A 19,457-nucleotide genomic window follows, 5' to 3' on the forward strand; every position below is an offset into this window, starting at 1 on the left:
ATGTCTAGGGTTGGTTTGGTTTTTCCTAGAGCAGGGGTGGGAACCTAAGGCTTGGGGACCGGATGCAGCCCCTGGCTTGCCTGTATCCAGCCCCTAAGACTCTGGGTTCCCACCAGTATTGGGGAGCCCATGCTGGTGAGGGGTTGGGGTTTTTTTGTTTTTGTTTCTCACTTGTGAGCAGCCCCTGACTGATTTTTCTGTGGGTCAGTGGCCCATGACCCAAAAAAGGTTCCCCACTCCTATCCTAGAGGATGGGCTTTGGAAGACCCAATCCATGAGCTTAAAGGTGAGTATCTGAAACCTGAGCTGCAGCATTCTCAATTTTTTCTCCCTCTTCATTGAAGTGGGCATGGTAAATAGAATCAAAGCTCAGATTTAAACCTCCAGATGTGAAATCACATTCCAAGTGAAGTCTTCCAAAGACTGACAGAATTCTCCAGAAGAGGAACATATATGTTACGACTAGAGTGTTACAATACACCCAAAGAAGACTAACAAATGAACTCATCTTTATATATCATAAAGAAGAAATAAAGCACACACACAGGTTTGTTTTTATTTTTTGCTTCGCAATTCACCTGTCATGATCAAAAGTACAGTAAAACTCCATTAGTCCGGCATCCAATGCTCCGGGACTCCTGATGGTCCGGCACCATCAGGAACCCGGAAGTGCTGGGGCAGCCGGACAGGCTTTCCCCATTCAGCTGCTGCTGAAACTGACCAGCTGAATCGGGGAAGCCGGGAGCAGAGCAGCTGGGGTGCTGCTGGGTTGATCTCATAGCGCTGCCCCTCGGGGCTGCGGGACCAACCCGGCAGCACCCCAGCTGCTCCATTGCAGGCATCCCCGATTCAGCTACTGCTGAAACTGACCAGCAGCGGCTGAATCAGGGATGCCTGGGGCAGAGCGGGACTATCGTAAGGGGGGGCTCTGAGAGGTCTGGGGTGGCATCCCCTCCCACCCCACTCCAGACCCCTCATAGCCCCCCCCTTCTGATAGTCCGGCATATCTAATAATCCAGCACCCCCTGGGTCCTAAAGGTGCCGGATTATCGGAAGTTTACTGTATTAGGTTACCCTCTTCATGGAATACCTTTTCCCACATTAGTTTAAAAACACCCAAATAAACATGCATATGAAGCGTGCTGCCCACTGCTTAGCTGTCCTTAGTCTGCTTTTGCTTTCTTTCTTAAAGAATTCTTTCTTAAAACTCATATGCAACCATAAAGTCTAAAGATGCAGCACTTCTAATTAAGAGACAATTTCTGAAAAATTGAACTGCAGCCTGGTATCTGCTGCATTGTTAATCTTTTCAGCCCCATATAAGCCAGCACATGGTAAAATCCAGATTTCCATCAAAAACACAACTCAGACTTTAGTGTTCAGTTATTTCAAAGTCATGTTTTCTAGATAATGGTAACATAACAAATGGGACTAAGGATGTGGAGGTAGATATTACCATATCCGAGGTAAAAGCCAAACTTGAACAGCTTAATGGGAGTAAATCGGGGGCCCAGATAATCTTCATCCAAGAATATTAAAGGAACTGGCACATGAACTTGCAAGTCCATTAGCAAAACTTTTTAATAAATCTCTAAACTCAGGGGTTGTACTATTTGACTGGAGAATTGCTAATATAGTTCCTATTTTTAAGAAAGGGAAAAAAAGCGACCCGGGTAACTATAGGCCTGTTAGTTTGACATCTGTAGTATGCAAGATCTTGGAAAAAAATTTGGAGAAAGTAGTTAGAGACATTGAGGCTAATGGCAATTGGGACAAATTACAACATGGTTTTACAAAAGGTAGATCATGCCAAACCAACCTGATCTCCTTTTTTGAGAAAGTAACAGATTTTTTAGATAAGGAAATGCAGTGGGTCTAATCTACCTCGACTTTAGTAAGGCATTTGATATAGTACCACATGAGGAATTATTGGTTAAATTGGAAAAGATAGGGATTAATATAAAAGTTGAGAGGTGGATAAGCAACTGGTTAAAGCGGAGACTACAGTGGGTTATATTGAAAGGTGAACTGTCAGGTTGGAGGAAGGTTACTAGCGGAGTTCCTCAGGGATCAGTTTTGGGGCCAATTTTATTTAATCTTTTTATCGCTGACCTTGGCACCAAAAGTGGAAGTGTCCTGATAAAATTTGCGGATGACACAAAATTGGGAGCTATTGCCAATTCAGAAAAGGATCAGGATATCATACAGGAAGATCTGGATGATCTTGTAAATTGGAGTGATAGCAATAGGATGAAATTTAATAGTGAGAAGTGTAAGGTTATGCATTTAGGGATTAATAACAAGAATTTTAGTTACAAGCTGGGGACACATCAGTTGGAAGTAACGGAGGAGGAGAAGGACCTTGGAGTCCTGGTTGATTATAGGATGACTATGAGCCGCCATTGTGACATGGCCGTGAAAAAGGCTAATACGGTCCTGGGATGTATTAGGTGAGGTATTTCCAGTAGAGATAAGGAGGTGTTAGTGCCATTATACAAGGCATTGGTGAGACCCCATTTGGAATACTGTGTGCAGTTCTGATCTCCCATGTTTAAGAAGGATGAATTCAAACTGGAACAGGTACAAAGAAGGGCCACTAAGATGATCCGAGGAATGGAAAACCTGTCTTATGAAAGGAGACTCAAGGAGCTTGACTTGTTTACCTTAACCAAAAGAAGGCTGAGGGGGGACATGATTGCACTCTTTAAATATATTAGAGGGATAAATACCAGGGAGGGAGAGGAATTATTTAAGCTTAATACCAATGTGGACACAAGAACAAATGGATATAAGCTGGCTAGTAGGAAGTTTAGACTTGAGATTAGACGAAGGTTTCTAACCATTAGAGGAGTGAAGTTCTGGAATAGCCTTCCAAGAGAAGTAGTGAGGGCAAAAGATCTATCTGGTTTCAAGATTAAACTAGATGGGTTTATGAAGGGGATGGTTTGATGAGATAATGAATGGTCAATTAGTTACCAAGATCATGTTATCAGTGGGAAATAGGTCAATGGAGGGATGATAGGAGTTACTATAGAGAACTTTCTGGGTGTCTGGCTGGTGAGTCTTGCCCACATGCTCAGGGTTTAGCTGATCGCCATATTTGGGGTCGGGAAGGAATTTTCCTCCAGGGTAGATTGGCAGAGACCCTGGAGGTTTTTCGCCTTCCTCTGTAGCATGGGGTACAGATCACAGCTAGAGGATCTCTTCATCTTGGGGTCTTCAAAGTATTTGAAGGCTTCAATATCTGAGATATAGGTGAGAGGATTATTCTAGGAGGGGTGGGTGAGATTCTGTGGCCTGTACTGTGCAGGGGGTCAGACTAGATGATCATAATGGTCCCTTCTGACCTTAAAGTCTATGAGTCTATGAGAAATACCTGATTTATAAATTAGGGATGTAAGCAAGTAGTTGACTCGACTATTCGCATTCCCCCCCATCCCTTGCTGCCTCTATATCAGAGACAGCAAAGGGGAAGCAGAAGAAGCAGAAGTTGGTGCTGTGGGGAGCCATCTTAAAAGCCAGTTTCCCCAGCACCATCTCCGCGGTGCTGCCTACCCCACCTCCTCACTGCAGCCTCTGAGGCACCTGGTCGGTAGGGGAAGAGGGGGGAGGTAAGAGAGGAGACATGGGGAGGGTCCCCAACTCTCCACTGGGATGCCCCTGCAGACAGGGGCTGCTGCCAAGCAGGTTGGCTGGCTCCTACTTCCTTTTAAATTGCAGAGCTGTTTGGTCCCAATGCAAGCCAGGACTGAGCTGGCTGCTTTCCCCTATCAACTAATCAAGTAGTCAATAAAAATTCTATTGACTACCCGATTAGTAAATTAACTTAGTTTTAACATCCCTATTATAAATGAAGGATGAAGCAGATCTGTAGGTCCGTATACGTAGCTAGTGCAAAGTGTCATAACTTTATCTGACTTTGACAAATCTATTCCAATTTACACAGCTAAGAATCTGACTTATTAAAATCCACTTGAACATAGCAGGTGAACAAAACTGCCATTATTTCTATCTGAAAGATTATACTACTTTTCTCAACTTGCCACGCTAGATCTAGATGATAAGTGGGAAGAACTTAAAGCAATAGCTCTTAATAGAATGGCATTCCCAGGACTCAATAAAAAATGCAGCATAAAATGCCTGTGTAAAAGGTTGGGCTTATGTCAAGATGATGCTAAACATTTGTAAGGTTAAAATAAAATAAAGGATTAAGTGACATGTTTTATTGGCCTATTTTTTAGAGTTGTGGGTTCTCAACACTTTAAAGAAACCAATACTAAACAGGCCTCAAGGCTAAACAGGATGTGTCTCCCATGCTGGAAAACAAACTGAATACTGTAGCTGTACAGTTTGGCAACAGTGCTTTTGCCTGTCTCCACCATCTAGCAGGAAAAAACAAACATTGTGGTATCAAACCTCTGTTAGACACATTTCCTACACCAATTTTCTATCTAACCACTGAATCACATTAACTATAGTTGTACTCAACAGTTACTAGTTGTTTCAGATGCTTGTAATGAGCGCAGCAAGCCTTTGGATATGGAAAAAGGTGAGCTACATGGGTGGCATTGGAGCTGAGATCAGTTATGGTCTATAGTTTTTCTGGATGAAATACATTCAGGAAAAGATTTGTTCCTTAAATTTAGAAATTAACAGAATTTCATATCTGGCAAACTTGTTTTTCTGATGTAACATGAATTACAGGGCATGTCTGAGCCTCACATGAGGCTACTTAGAACAGTTCCTTTTATAAGATGTGCTCTAAGAATTCAACAGTCTTGTAATGGTGCATAATTGCATGGGATGGACACTGCACATTACAGGAAGATTATTTCCCCTCATTTAGCAATAATTTTTGCATGCATACAGTATAATTAAAATATCTTCTTACTGATATCTACCTAAAACGTAGTACTTCATAGCAGAAGATGACTCTTTGAATTCATTTTATTATATAAAAGGTTTTTTTTAATTCTCGTGTTATAAAGATTAATTGGAAATGTAAATAATACTAATATAAAGATGTAACTTCCAGGTACCAAGCCTCTTGGAATGAATGATGAATGCTAAGATGTAACATATTATGAAATCGGCTAAACTAGATTTGGAACAGGCAGTAGATGTGTTGTTATATACCCTGTCCAACTCCTACTGAAGACAATATAACTGACTTCATTGGATTATGGACATGACCCTTTTACAATCAGCACTCAGAAATTCTGTGAGGAACAAGAGTACATTAGCATGTTATCATGCCAGTACAGTGATGAGTCTCAGAGAAGTTTTTTTTACAAAAATAATACATTATTCAGACTATGTCACATCCAATGTTCCCTGTATCCTGTGTGCTTGTGCAGCCACTGAGGAGAGATTCAAATGCTGCCCAACTGATTAGCAGAGCATCCACCGCAAGATTTGTTTCTGGTAGTGCACATTAGACATGCTTTGATGTGCATAAAATTTATTCTGCACACAAGACTGAAAATATCAGAGGGAACATTGATCACATCCCCCACTATGGTTCTGTCTTATTGAAAAAATGTGAATTAGCGTTTTTTGGGGGGTTGTGGGGGGTTTTTTTGAGAGGGAGTTAATATTTTTCCTATCCTATTTACCACTGCAGTCTGCAGTAAGGAAGAAGACTGGAACATGTTTTCCTGAGAACAATTTTGAACTTTTCAAAAGACACATACCACAAACAACAAAAGGGTCAACAGATACATTGTCTTGGGTTTTCAGAGGCAAAACATAATTCCCACAGGCTGTAGTAGTAGAAAGCAAATAAATAACTAAAAAAGGGGGGGGGGGGAATCTCACCACAAAACAAACGGTCTCTTGGTCAATCCATAATGAGTGGAACAGTCCAAATTCTCAGAAGTAGCTATTGTGCAAAAATTCACACTTTCCAGTGAAAAGTTTGATGGAGGGGGATTGTTTTTTAAATGTGCCTGTGAGGAGGAGCTTTTAAGCCAGCTGCCCATGCATACTGACTCCTATAGAGCTGCCCTCCACCCCGCTGCCTCCCACAGATGCAGCAGTGCAGAGTGGGTGGAGGGGGGAGGCAGAAGCCAGTGGTCGGGGGAGCTGGCTTAAAAGCCGAGTCCCCACGAGCACCAGATCTCGCAGTGCTGCCCCTACTTGCTTCCTCCCACAGAGGCAGCGGGGGAGGGGGGCCGGGAGGGCTGGCAGGAGTCGGTGCATGGGGGTGCCAGCTCCCTGCGAGCACCAGCTCCCGCCTCCACCCCCCCACACATGTAAGCATGTAATCACTAAAATTTCAAGTAGTTACACATTTACACAAAAACACGTTCGTTAACATTCCTAATTTTTATTAATTATTTCTATTACTCTTTCACCTAGAAGCTATAGTCATGGCCCAAGATCCCATCAATTTTAGGCACTATACAAACAAAGAAGAAGTAACTTTGCTCTCATGATTAAACTTGGTGAAATCCTGACCTCATTAAAGACAGTGGGCATTTTGGCACAGACTTCAATAGGATCAAGGTTTCACCTTGTGACTTTTGTGCTGCAAGGATCAGGTCCTATTATTAACTATTATGAAGTAAGAATTTAGATCAATTCATTGATCAGACAGGGAATAGTTTTTCCAACATTTGATTTTTTTGGGACAAGAGAAACGGATTGTTAATTAGAAGGAAGAAGCCTAACAAGCTGTGGATCCCTGAAAACCCTTTGCTGAACGTAGCCAAATACAAATGAGCATACAGTTGACAATGAGAAAAAAAGCTTCATTATCAAACCCCCAACAAATGTTATCTAGTGCGTTAGCGCAACATGTAGATCTGCCAGCTTATCTGAACACACACTAATGAGAGTTTTATTAGAACAATAAAATGCCAGTAAGGCTCTAATGAATAAGACAGGCCAGATTTATAGAGTTCAGAAAGAACCACTAGTACTATGAAGCTGGACCACAAATCCCAGCCACAGTTCTGGTCCCATCTACTCTGCAACCAAAAACTGACGCTCAAACACAGAGATGTACAAACCCAGTTAGGACTGGGACTACCTACCAGTCAGAGAAGGAATGGACTTGTGGATAAGGAACTGTTCTGGGACTTGGGAGATGTGGTTTCAGTTCCTAGCTCTGCCACAGACGCCCTTGTGTAACCTTTAGCAAATCTCTCAATGCTTCAATTGCCCACCTCTAAAATGGGGCTAGTGATACCACATTTCTCCCATTTTTTGTCCATTTAGAATTTGCAGATGACACAAAGTTGGGAGCTATTGCCAATTCAGAAAAGGATCGGGATATCATACAGGAAGATCTGGATGATCTTGTAAATTGGAGTGATAGCAGTAGGATGTAATTTAATAGTGAGAAGTGTAAGGTTATGCATTTAGGGATTAATAACAAGAATTTTAGTTATAAGCTGGGGACACATCAGTTGGAAGTAACGGAGGAGGAGAAGGACCTCGGAGTCCTGGTTGATTATAGAATGACTATGAGCCGCCATTGCGACATGGCTGTGAAAAAGGCTAATACGATCTTGGGATGTATTAGGCGAGATATTTCCAGTAGGGATACAGAGGTGTTAGTGCCATTATACAAGGCATTGGTGAGACCCCATTTGGAATACTGTGTGCAGTTCTGGTCTCCCATGTTTAAGAAGGATGAATTCAAACTGAAACAGGTACAAAGAAGGGCCACTAGGATGATCCGAGGAATGGAAAACCTGTCTTATGAAAGGAGACTCAAGGAGCTTGGCTTGTTTACTTTAACCAAAAGAAGGCTGAGGAGGGAGGTTTTTTGCCTTCCTCTGTAGCATGGGGTACAGATCACAGCTGGAGGATTCTCTGCATCTTGGGGTCTTCAAAGTATTTGAAGGCTTCAATATCTGAGATATAGGTGAGAGGATTATTCTAGGAGAGGTGGGTGAGATTTTGTGGCCTGCACTGTGCAGGGGGTCAGACTAGATGATCATAATGGTCCCTTCTGACCTTAAAGTCTATGAGTCTATGAGAATATAAACCCTTCATGGGCAGGGACTGTCTCTCACTAAGGCTATGTCTATACTGACAGTTTTGCAGACACAAGTATGCAAATGAGGCATGAATTAGTGTATAATTGAACCTCATTTGCATAATTTATGCAAGCCGTTTTTGCAGGGAAGAAAAGTAGCGCGGACATTTTCTTTTTGAGCAAAAAACCTTTTTCCCGCCAGATCAGTAAACCTTCTTTTTTTGGGCATAAGAGTCTGGTGAGAAAAGGGGGTTTTGCGCAAAAAGAAAACGTCCACACTACTTTTTTTCTGCAAAAACCCTTTGTGCAAATATGGCTTGCATAAATTATGCAAATGACGCACCGCGATATGATAATCCACACCTCATTTGCATACTCACTGCCAGTAAAACCAGCAGTGTAGACGAAGCCATAGTGTCTGGATAGCTCTTAACCCAAGAGGACCCTCATATTGACTGGAGCCTCTCAGTTCCACAGTAAAACAAATAATAAAAAAGTAACAGTATCCACCACCATCCAACGGTAGTAAATATAAACAATGAACACTACCAAGCTCCATCTACACCTGCTCAGAACCTTACTTAATCAATCACGCTTTGAAATCAGAAATCCAATTCCCTATAACAGCCATTCTCAAGCCTCTGTTTAAGGAGCATAATAGTCGGCAGAAACATTCCTGGTGGTCTGCAGAGTGCAACGCAGGGGCAGCTGGAATGTTGGACAAGAAATTAATCCATGAGTTCTTAAAGTGGCGTGCAGCATAAATAACCTAGAGAACCACTGCACAATTATAACACCTATACTAGGTCTGATTTATTGTAATAGAAACAAGCGTTCAAATGCCTGCAAACAATGAGGAAGAGGAAGGTTTGGAACTGTGGCTGACAAAACTCAGATATGTGGTGCTCTGTTTTGCTGCAGTAAAATAAGCAAACTAAATTCTGGGTTGTATAAATAGTAGCATAGTATATAAACAGTGGAAATTATTCCAGCACAAAGGGAAGAATTAGATCATATTTGGAATACTATGCACAGCTCTGGTCATCTTATTCAAAGAAGAATTTTACAGAAAATATTTGCAGACAACATACTGTACAACCAAAAGGCAATCAATGGAAGCAAGAAAGTTGCTATTTTGAAATTGTTAACCTTCTATATTTTATACTTATGGCTATAAATAATTGCCTGCAAAATAATGATTCATAGATTAACTTACAAACAGTGTGCAAAATCCTGAGTTCTGTTCCACACATTTATTTAGTCCTTATTCAGGCAAAATAACCACTGACTTCACTGGTAGTGCAACTGAGTAAGAATAATTGTTATTTGTATTAACGTAACACCTAGGAGCCCAACAAAAATGGAGTAGAGGGTCCCAAGCACTAACATGAAGTTTGTTAGTCTCATATTATATAGTCCATCCCTAATGGAAGTTCCTTGTGCCATATTTTATGTTTAGTAATTCAAAGTTGACATTTTACATATTTCCCCCAATACCATACTTTGCAATATATCAAGATGAAACTTCTAATAAGGATGCATTTTTATAAGATGCTCAGTCAAATGGCCATTTAGTGAAGAACTGTTGGGTACAGCTGCTAACAGAAAGGAGATGAGGCCAAAGCAATTTGCTGCTCTAATATCCAAAAACAGCTGGGCTACGTCTAGACTGGCCACAAATTCCGGAAAAGGGATGCAAATCAGGTAAGTCAGCATAGGGAAATCCGCGGGGGATTTAAATATCCCCCACGGATTTAAATAAACATGTCCGCCGCTTTTTTTCCAGCTTGGGGAAAAGCCGGAAAAAAAAGTGTCTAAACTGGCGCGATCCTCCGGAATAAAGCCCTTTTCCAGAGGATCTCTTATTCCTACTTTCAACTTGAAAGTAGGAATAAGAGATCCTCTGGAAAAGGGCTTTATTCCAGAGGATCGCGCCAGTCTAGATGCTTTTTTTTCCGGCTTTTCCCCAAGCCGGAAAAAAAGCGGCGGACATGTTTATTTAAATCCGCGGGGGATTTAAATATCCCCCGCGGATTTCCCTATGCTGACTGACACCTGATTTGCATCCCTTTTCCGGAATTTGTGGCCAGTCTAGACGTAGCTCCGATGTTTCCTTTACTTGCTCTCCTCTTAAAAAAGCCAACACAAAATCTGTGCACAGTACATGAGAGTATTTACAAAATGCTGCTGACATGAACCATTAACCTTTAGTTGACCAAAGAGCAAAATTTATAAATTAATTATGAGTCAAATGGAAAAGCAACTGTTAAAAAAATCACAAGAATATTCCTAATGTAAATAAACTGTAAATAGGATTCTCCCTTACAAAACATCCAAATGAATATCCCAAAAGAATCCGTGCTTTCCTGTACAGCCTTGCCCACAGGGAAGCAAGCATTTAGAAAGAAGGTGCGTTGGTGTAAATTGAGCAATTCACAGACTCCTAATCTCACAAACTTCATGCAGACATTACAAGGCAAAATCTGGTTAAAGTCACTGGGAATTTTGCCTGAGTAACAAGTGAGCAAGGATTGCAGGGTTTAGATCATAGCTTTACGTTTAAAGCAAGACAAAAGCAGCTACTTATTCACTGAAGATAAAATTCAGTTATACAGAGGCCCAGAGGCCCAGCACAAGTCCTATGTACCACTTACCTCCCACATACGCATTTAACTGGTACATAGGATTTATGCCTGAGCTATGCAGGGGTGAATTTCAACCAGACTCCATATTTTGTCTGAATTATTCATATACTGTTATAAATTTACAGCAGACAAAGGGGGATAGAAGCTTGGGTTTGGGATTATTTCATATGAAGAGTGAAAGAATGTTCTCTATTAAATATATTAAATAGTGCAAGGGTTTTTCCAACGTTTTATATAATAAAAAGAGAGCCCTAAAGTTTCCAAAGCAACTAGTGATTTTGGGTGTTCTTAGTGCTCAACAAAAGTTACCTTAAAATGTGCTTGATTTTCAGAGGGCAGGTGACTCAGCATTTTCTGAAAAACAAGGCCCTTTAGCCCTTCTACACTAGGAAGTTATTTCGAAATAACCCCCCTTATTTTGAAATAATAAGCAAAGCATCCACACTACCAAGCCCGTTATTTCAAAATAATGGACTGGTTATTTCAAAATCTGTTTCCCTCAGGGAATAACAATTATTTTGAAATAGTTATTTTGAAATAGCATGAGTGTGGACTCTCTGCTGCTGCTATTTAGAAATAACTATTCCCCAGAGTAATTTGAAGTAATTATTCCCCAGTGCTTCCTGGGGCTCAATGCATCCACAATAATGGAGCCTGCCTCAAACTAATTTTGACACTCCCCCATAGTGAGGATACGTTATTTCAATTTTCTTATTTCGGGAGTTATTATTTCCGATTTAGTTATTTCAAAATCATTTCCTAGTGTAGACATGCCCTTAGAGATTTGTCTACATTGATTCTTAAAACCCACAGTAGTGAATGTCGGAGCCTTAATCTACAGAGATGTTATGGCTCTCAGAACAGCTGCATAGATTGTCTGGCTCAGGCTGGAGTTGAGGCACTGGAACCCATCCTGTCCTCGGATTCAAAGCCCAAGCTCCAACCTGAGCCCAGATGTCTTCACAGTGGTTTTTAGTACCATAGCACATGCTATAGTCTGTAAGCTCAGGCTCTGAGACTCTGCCATGGGTTAGAAAATTCAAGTCAGACATACTCTGAGGGCCTAAGAACTGGGACACCTAGAATCATTTGGAAAATTTAGTCCTGAAGCTTCTGATGGAGCAAAGCCTCCAAGATGCACATACGCTCTTCACCTGAGGATCTGGAAAAGTTTCCTTTGTGGCTTGTTTGCAAGGGTTATTTTAACTGATATACACTTTATCTCACTTTGTTATGATTTGACTATTGTTCAGACTCTGTAAAATGACAAATGAAGGGAAGCCTTAAACACAGATCAGAGGTCTCTCCAGGTCCCTCAGGTCTTCTGTAAAGCAGCTCAGCATGTACAGGATAATAACAATTTATGAATTCTTAATGAAAAGCGTACCAGCCCACACACAGAGACATGATCACTGTTGGCCTGCCTCCATTTGCACAGACAAGAAGAGCTGCTTCTCCCAGGAGTCTCTAATTGGCAGCCTTTCCAGATGTATGTGTAATCAGAATCTGCCAGCGATACTCTGATCCAGTTCATGATTATTTGTTGCAACCAGTAACGGACACGCCTCCAACAAGAAGAAACAACTTTTTCAGTGTTAACACAATCAAAAGAACCTAAAACAGTATTTCTTAAACTTTTTAAGACTGAGGAACACCAAACAATTTTTTTTTAATGGGGAACACCAAGGATTTTTTTTGTCAAGAGAAAAGAAAAGCAGCCCTCGGGGAAAATCTGTCAAGCAAAAAAGAAAACCACACTGGACCTGGGAAATGTGTGTGTGGGGGGGGACAAAATGCACCACGACCCCCTCACGAAAACTGCCCTAATAGCAGTCTGGTACATGGAGCTGAAAATGTAGACCACAAAAAAGTAAGGATAAGAATAAACAAATGCTAAATAAAGTCATGTGTCTGGCCAGGAGAGAGCGGGGGGGGGGGGGGGGTGTCTTGTAGCAGGGTATCTGGAGGGAGGTGTAAGAGGAGGGTCTCGGGGCATGGTGTCTGGCCAGGAGGGAGGTTAGAGGAGGGGTCTTGGAGCAGGGTGTCTGGCCAGGAGGGAGGGTGCAGGAGGGGACTTGGGGCAGGGTGTCAGAGCAAGCTGGGAATGCAGGGTCTTGGCAGGGGGAGGGGAGTGAGGGGGGGTTGGGTTTAGGGTCTGGGCATGAGGGGGGACACTTACCTGGCTTGGCACCCTGCTGCAGCAGGGAAAGCCTCCAGGGAGCATGCTCTTGTTCCTCGGGGGGGGGGGGGGTGGAGAGCTCAGTTCCCCCACCCATGCAGTGGGGAACCCAATGCAGCTGCAGCACTAGGCCAGGCTTCCCACTGGCAGGGTGGGGGAAGGACGGAGGGAGAGTAGAAACCCCAACCATCTCTGCCAGATTAAACTCTGCCACTTCCCCAGCAAGCTGGGGAGGGGCACAGGGGAGAGAGAGCAGCAGCGCATGGGGGGCAGCAGAGCCCAAGCGTACCCCCGGGGGGGGGGACAGCAGAGCCTGAGTGCACCCCAGGTGGGGGGGGGGCAGCAGAGACTGAACCGGGTTCCCCGCAGATGGCAGTTTTAAAACACCAAGCGTCTCCTAAACTCCGGCCACCCCTCCCCCCTTCCAGCAACAACGGCCGCTGTAAAAGCAGCCGCCTGCACATGTGAAGGAGGGGGAGGAGGCTGCTCAGCACCGGAGGCCTTGTGAGACAGGAGCCATCCTGTGGGCTGGGAGGGAGGAGGGGCAGCCACAGCGGGAGCGGTCTACGGGCTCTACAAGGGGGGGGGGGGCGCGAAATGTTTTCTGTTCTCTCCGCGGCACACCGCTGACTGCCTTGCAGCACACTAGTGTGCTGTGGAACACACTTTAAGAAACACTGGCCTAAAAGCTTCTGGAGGGAAGAGTGTGTGTGCAAATTTCACACCTTACTTACAGTGTTTTATTATAATTACTTTTATTGACTAGAAAACCAAATAATACTATGTTTAAATTGTTTTGTGTTTTATCTTTCTGTGCTGATATTATATCACTCTTAAATATCTTATTTCCCTTGGTTATTTGCAACTAATCCCATTTATTAAATGACAAAGTAAGGGCATATACTGACACATAGCATTTGTATCTATTGGGGCACTGGACTTGGAGAGGAGGTGGCCTTTAGACTGTCTTTAGCCTCTGTGCCTCAGTGAAATAAGGATAGTACTTCTATATTTCATATTGTGTTGTAAGGATAAACGTTTCCATGTCTGTGAGGCAATTAGTCACTACAGGGTTAAGACTATAAAATTAGGTCAGTTGTAGGTTTTTATTTAACGCTGGGACTAATAAAAGCCAGTCAGGGCTGAAGGGAAGGATTGCAGAAGTATTTTGCACATTCAATGATATTCATTGCAACCCAGGAACAAACATATAACAAGCTCAAGCACCTGGAGGAAGTATCTATAGAGGTAAATGCGGAGGAGAACCCAACAGCACAGAAAGTAAGAGAAATAAGTACAGCACAGGAAGTGAATAAAGTCTTAATGCAAACAAAACCTTTCTGGATATAGGCTGAAGATTCACGGAAGATGCACTATTTAAACCCTCCCCCCCCCCGAGCTTATTGTGAGACTCAGGAACCACTCCTCAGTAAAGGTCAACATTGAGTTCCATTATAAGACTCTCAATCCTCCCCCCAAAACCTCATGAAATCACCTTTTCTACCCAATGTGATCTGTTGAAGAGCATTTCTGTAGTTCTCCAGATTGAGAACCACAGGGCTGACAGCTCACACACAAGCTCTAGTTTCTCTTGTTACAAAGGGATAGCAAACATCATCGTACGATGAACTGATCATTATCTAGGAAGTGACTATGTGGTTTTTCTGCCTCCTTAGTGTGCGCCTGATTCTGTTAGGTGTTCAGCACTTCCTTCAAAGTGCTGATTGCCCTGAGGCCAGGGTGCTCAGCACCTTATGCAACTGGGCCCTAGGAACTTCCTTTTAAAAAGCAATGCTATAAAATGTTGCATACAAAAACAGACCCTTCAGAAAAGCAGGTAGTTTTTTTTTTATTGCACAAAATCTGCAAAGAGACTGAAGGGTACCATCCCATAAAGACGTCAGCTTGTTAGTGATTGCAGCACTAAAGAAAAGGAACAAACAATAGTGCAATTCCTTATATGTACACTGACTGGACAGCTCATCTGACAAATCATTTCCCCAAATGGTCAAAAAATTAAATAATTACATAGTGTTTTTTGAAAGAGAACTGCAGCAAACTACCACATCCCAGGGCCATACAAACTCAGCTGCCATCCACAGTGACACATCCAAATCTTTTTCAGTTTCATGTTAGCCCAGACATGAGCAAAATACCCTCCAGGGGCCGGATCCAGCCCGCCAAGCTACTGGATCCGGCCTGCAGATACAGCAGGGAGCCTCAGGCAGACTCCCCTGCTTGCCCCACCCCCATACACTGCTCAGAAAAGTAGCTGCTGGGCTGTTTGTGTTCCATGAACTGTGAACAGGTGGGAGGAGGGGGGGGGGAAGTGGTGCTTCATGTGCTGCTCCTGCCCCCCACCCAGTTTCTGGCCAATGGGAGCTGCCTGTTTGAAGAACAGGCAACACGCAAAGCACCACTCCCCCTCCCCTCAGATCCTTATTCACAGAGCACATGGCCCCTGCAACCTTTGTGGGGGCAGGGCAGGCTCCTGCCTAGGAAACATGCTGGGCTGCTGACTGGGAGTCTCCTGGCCAGAGCCTGCCTCTGGCACCACAGCCCCTCTCTCCCTCCCCCCAACCCTCTGGTTCTCCCCCCTCCCCCAGCCCATACCCCCTTCCAGACCCTGCACTCCAATCCCCTCCTGCCCTCAATCACAATCCCCTCCTGCCCTAGGTCACAATCCAAACCCCTGCACTATAATCCCCTGCCTTAAATCAAAACCCAAACCCCTGCACCTCCTCCTGCATGCCAGTCCCCTGCCCTAGGTAACAACCAGTGTTCCCTCTCTAAGGTGTGTGGCAGCACAGCTTCACAGGTGATTAATCAGCCCCACCCAGTCAGAGTCTCAGGGCTCTATGCACACAGCTGACTGACTGGGTGGGGCTGATTAATCACCTGTGCTGTTGCACAGCTTAGAGGGAACACTGGTCACAACCCCCTCCTGCCCTGGGTGACAACCCAAATCCCTGTACCCCAATCAAGGTCACAACAGCCTCCTTCACCCAAATTACCTCCCAGACCTCAGAGGCCCTCCTGCTTCCGAATCCCCATGCCCCAGGGGTGGCCAAGACAGCTTCATAGGTCTGATCCGCCCACCAAGCCAGTTGATCCACCCACAGTTGCTCTGCTGCTCCCCCACCCTCAACCCATTGGAGACTTGGGGACAGGGGAGCATGTGAAGTGTCCTCCCCCAGCAGGGGTGTGTGGCACCAAAGAGAGCTGCCAGCTGTTCAAAACAGCTGGTGGTTCTCTCTAGGCACTGGGGGGCCAGCGGACAAAGACTTCACACACTCCACCCACCTCTGGGCCAATCAGGATCTTTTGCCAGGGGAGCACTGGAAGGCTCCTGGCCCTGCCCCTTCCGCCTGAGGCCCAACCCCTTATGGGACAGCCTATCATCACTAGAAATCTGTGAAGCGGCCCCCCCCCCTCCATAGTCTCTGGCCTTGTCGGCTGCTGGCCGGCTCCCTTGCCCCTCCTGGCCATGGTGTTTGGGAGGGAAAGTGCCCCCTATTCATCATCTATGCCTAATACTGCCACGAAAAGAGGGGCAGGGAATGAACAAAGTTCTAGCCCCGCCACCTGACTCCTACCCCACACTATAACATCTGGCAGAGCTGCCCTGATGCAGAGGGGAGCATATGCTGCCCCCTCTTAAGGCACAGTAAGGATGCAGCATGCTTCCCTTATGCATTGGCAACCACTGAGCCTCTCTGAGGCGCAGTGCTTCCCAGAGCACCTCTTGGGTGTGTTGAGTAGCTATAATTGTTGTAGAGCAGCTGTTCTCAAAATGTGAGGTGGAACCCCAAAGTGGGTCATAACCCCCTCTGAATGGGGTCGCCAGGGCTGGCTTGTTTGGCCCAGAGTTGAAGCCTGAGCACCTCAGCCCAGGGCCAAAGCCACAGGCTGAGGGCTTCAGCCCTAGGCAGCAGGGCTCAAGGTTGCAGGCCTCCTGCCTGGGGCTCAAGCCCTTGAGCTTCAACTTTGGACCCCGTGCTCGGAGCAATGGGCTTTGGGCTTCCCCACCTCTCGCCCCACACAGTGCGGCTCAGGTGGGCTCAGGCGTTGGTCCCCTCTAGTGGGGTTGTGAATCAATTTTACTTGTCACAAGGGGGTCACAGTGCAATGAAGTTTGAGAACCCCTCTTGTAAAGGCATGTGGCTGCAGAGCCCAAAGATCATCCTTCATTGAAGAAGGTGGGGTTCAGGGCTGTGGGGAAGAGAACAGACTGTGGCTCTTACAGCATCTCTCATAGCTGTACAATGTAGTGTTTGAATAAAAATAATTTAGTTGTAATTGCAAACTCTTCAGGGCTCAATAATAAGGCCAACACACTTGAATGCTGTATCTCAACACTACCTCCAAGGAGACCAGGGCAAACTGGGCACAGTCTGGCTTCTGACATGTTGCAGTCAATTAATTCCGCATGTTTCCTTTCCTTTAGTTCCTGACAAGCCTGACTTTAAACACAATTGAAGCAAAGCAGCCACTTGAGATGCTGTTCATTAGAAGGCTGCGATTGCAACTCTAGAAAGAGGACCCTGTCTAAAAGGCATGCTGTGGTTCCACCATCACCCTACCCCCCCCCCCAATAAGGTCTGCAAAGTCCCTTTAGGTGTTGATCACTAGCAACCCTACCCTACTGCAGCATTTCCTGCTGCATTTATCAGAGCTGGTTATCATTCTAGGGGGATGATCAGAGATGCAGAGTCTTCCACAGAATCCTCTTGTTCTCAAATCACAGGGTGCGAATCACAACTTTTAAAAAAAAAACAATTTGCAAATGTAATTGTGATGCACCACAGATTTTAAATTCCATTTCTCTGCAAAGACTGATGTAAAAATAGCCCATACTGCCTCCTCACGTTAGCAGGAACAGGCTAATGCAGCAGAGGTGTTTATCTCAAGCCCCAGAAAGGAGGGCAACTAATCATGCTGGTTGGGAGCATTTTATTCAGCCAGCAGCCTGAACAGCACTGGCACCAACTGAAGCCAAATTGTCTGCTTTCCTGGACAGAAAGTTTTTGGGAATGGAACTGTGACAGCCAAGTTATGAGAGGCAAGTGAAATTAGAGACACCATAACAAAGACGGTCAGAGAATTATCATATTGCATCACTTGAGACTGAACAGTTTTTGTATCTCGCTCTGCCACAAGTTAGCTAAAGCAACCCCCAACTGCAGTTCTTGGTTAAACAATATCCTATTTTGCACTTATGAGTTACGTAAGAGCAAATCCTGTCACATGGACGGGGTGAAGCAAAGAAAGGCCATTATTCACAGCCTGATATAGATGAATCCTGTTTAACACAAGCACTTAGAAAACACTGTCCTCTCTGTTTGACAATATTATTGAACATTCAATTAATTTTGATAACCCTTCCTTCTACATCTACTCTGCTGTAGATAGCATAACTGGGGACCTGACTGATGCCTTCTGTAGGGATCAGTGCCATGCCTAGTAGTAGCTCCTGCCTTTCCAGATTCTGGAAGGCAAACCTCTCCCTCCTTTCTCTCCCATTTCCCTCTTAATTTTATAGGGAAGGAAAATAAAGTTTACCTTCCAGAAATTGCCTAACATTATCTTGTGCATCATTGATAGGTGAATTAGTTATGGTCACAGAGAGGACACCAGTGTTAGAACTGGGATTAGAACTCAGGAATAATTGATCACAGGCCATGTCTGTGTGTTTCCTGGGCTTGACTTCAGTATTGCATAAAATCTTGCAGGGGGTGGGGGTAAGGGTGAGTCCTAATTGTTTAACCAGAATATGAATTCTAGAATTTATTTTTCTTCTACTATGTATTTTAGAGTATTTTGGAGTCTGCCTGTGAGTCTGTTTGTTCAGGAACTCTTCCTAAACGGTAAGAGCTAGGATCACCTAATTTAATATGCCGCTTCCTCTTATAACTTAAAGCAAGGTCAGGGTTTTGGTTGTGCCAGGACAATTGGATGTGCATGGAATGTGACCATTTTGCATCAAGCGGAAGGGGAGAGGTGTGAGAGCAGGGACAGTTACACACACAAATGACCACAGGGGGGCAGCAAGCATGGGAGACAGTTATACTCGAGAAAGACCACAGAAGGGCAGCAAGCACCCCAGCCCCGGACGCAGCTGCTGGCCAGCAGCATGACCTCAGCCTCCCCATTGCCCCGGAGAGAAGCCAAAGAGCAGCCTGCACCCCCCGTCTCCCAGCTTAGCACCAGAGAGAAGCCAGTGGGTGGCATGGCGCCACTCTCCCCATCCCAGGCTGGCCCTATGAAGAAGTCGATGGGTGGTTCCCCCTGCCCCCACCCTGCCAGAGGGCAGCCTGCATGGCCTCCCTCCCAACCCAGGCTGGCCTGAGAAGAAGGTGGCAGGTAGCCTGCACAGCCCCTGACCCAGCCCCAGGTAAAAGCCGGCAGGCAACCTGCACCCTGCACCCCACTTCTGCCCTGGGCCAGCCCCAGTGAGAAGCCTTCGGGCAGGCTATGTGGTCCCCACTGCCTGGGACCTTGGCAACACCATGTAATTCATCAAGTTACATAAATAATTACATAATAAAGCAGAAAAATTATTTCTAGCACCTAATGTGCATGAAGTGTCACACTTTTTGACATGCTAGGATATATAGTCACCTGTAAAATACTGTGAAAAACCCAG

General features: G+C 44.7%; 1 protein-coding gene across 22 annotated transcripts in view; it reads right to left on the reverse strand.

The window, feature by feature from the left end:
* FNBP1 (formin binding protein 1) overlaps positions 1-19,457 on the reverse strand; it is a 169,831-nt gene that overhangs the window by 65,744 nt on the left and 84,630 nt on the right. The window contains exon 1 of one of the 22 annotated variants that reach the window (XM_075905384.2): positions 12,020-12,537. The exons of the other annotated variants lie outside the window; for them this stretch is intronic. Within the exon in view, the coding sequence (XP_075761499.1) occupies positions 12,020-12,166 (147 nt within the window). The 5' untranslated portion in view covers positions 12,167-12,537. Of the gene's footprint in view, positions 1-12,019; positions 12,538-19,457 lie in introns of those variants that run through there. 22 annotated transcript variants of the gene reach the window in all.

This window comes from Pelodiscus sinensis, chromosome 23, assembly GCF_052426305.1.
Source record: "Pelodiscus sinensis isolate ZL-2025 chromosome 23, ASM5242630v1, whole genome shotgun sequence".
Taxonomy (NCBI): Eukaryota; Metazoa; Chordata; order Testudines; family Trionychidae; genus Pelodiscus; species Pelodiscus sinensis.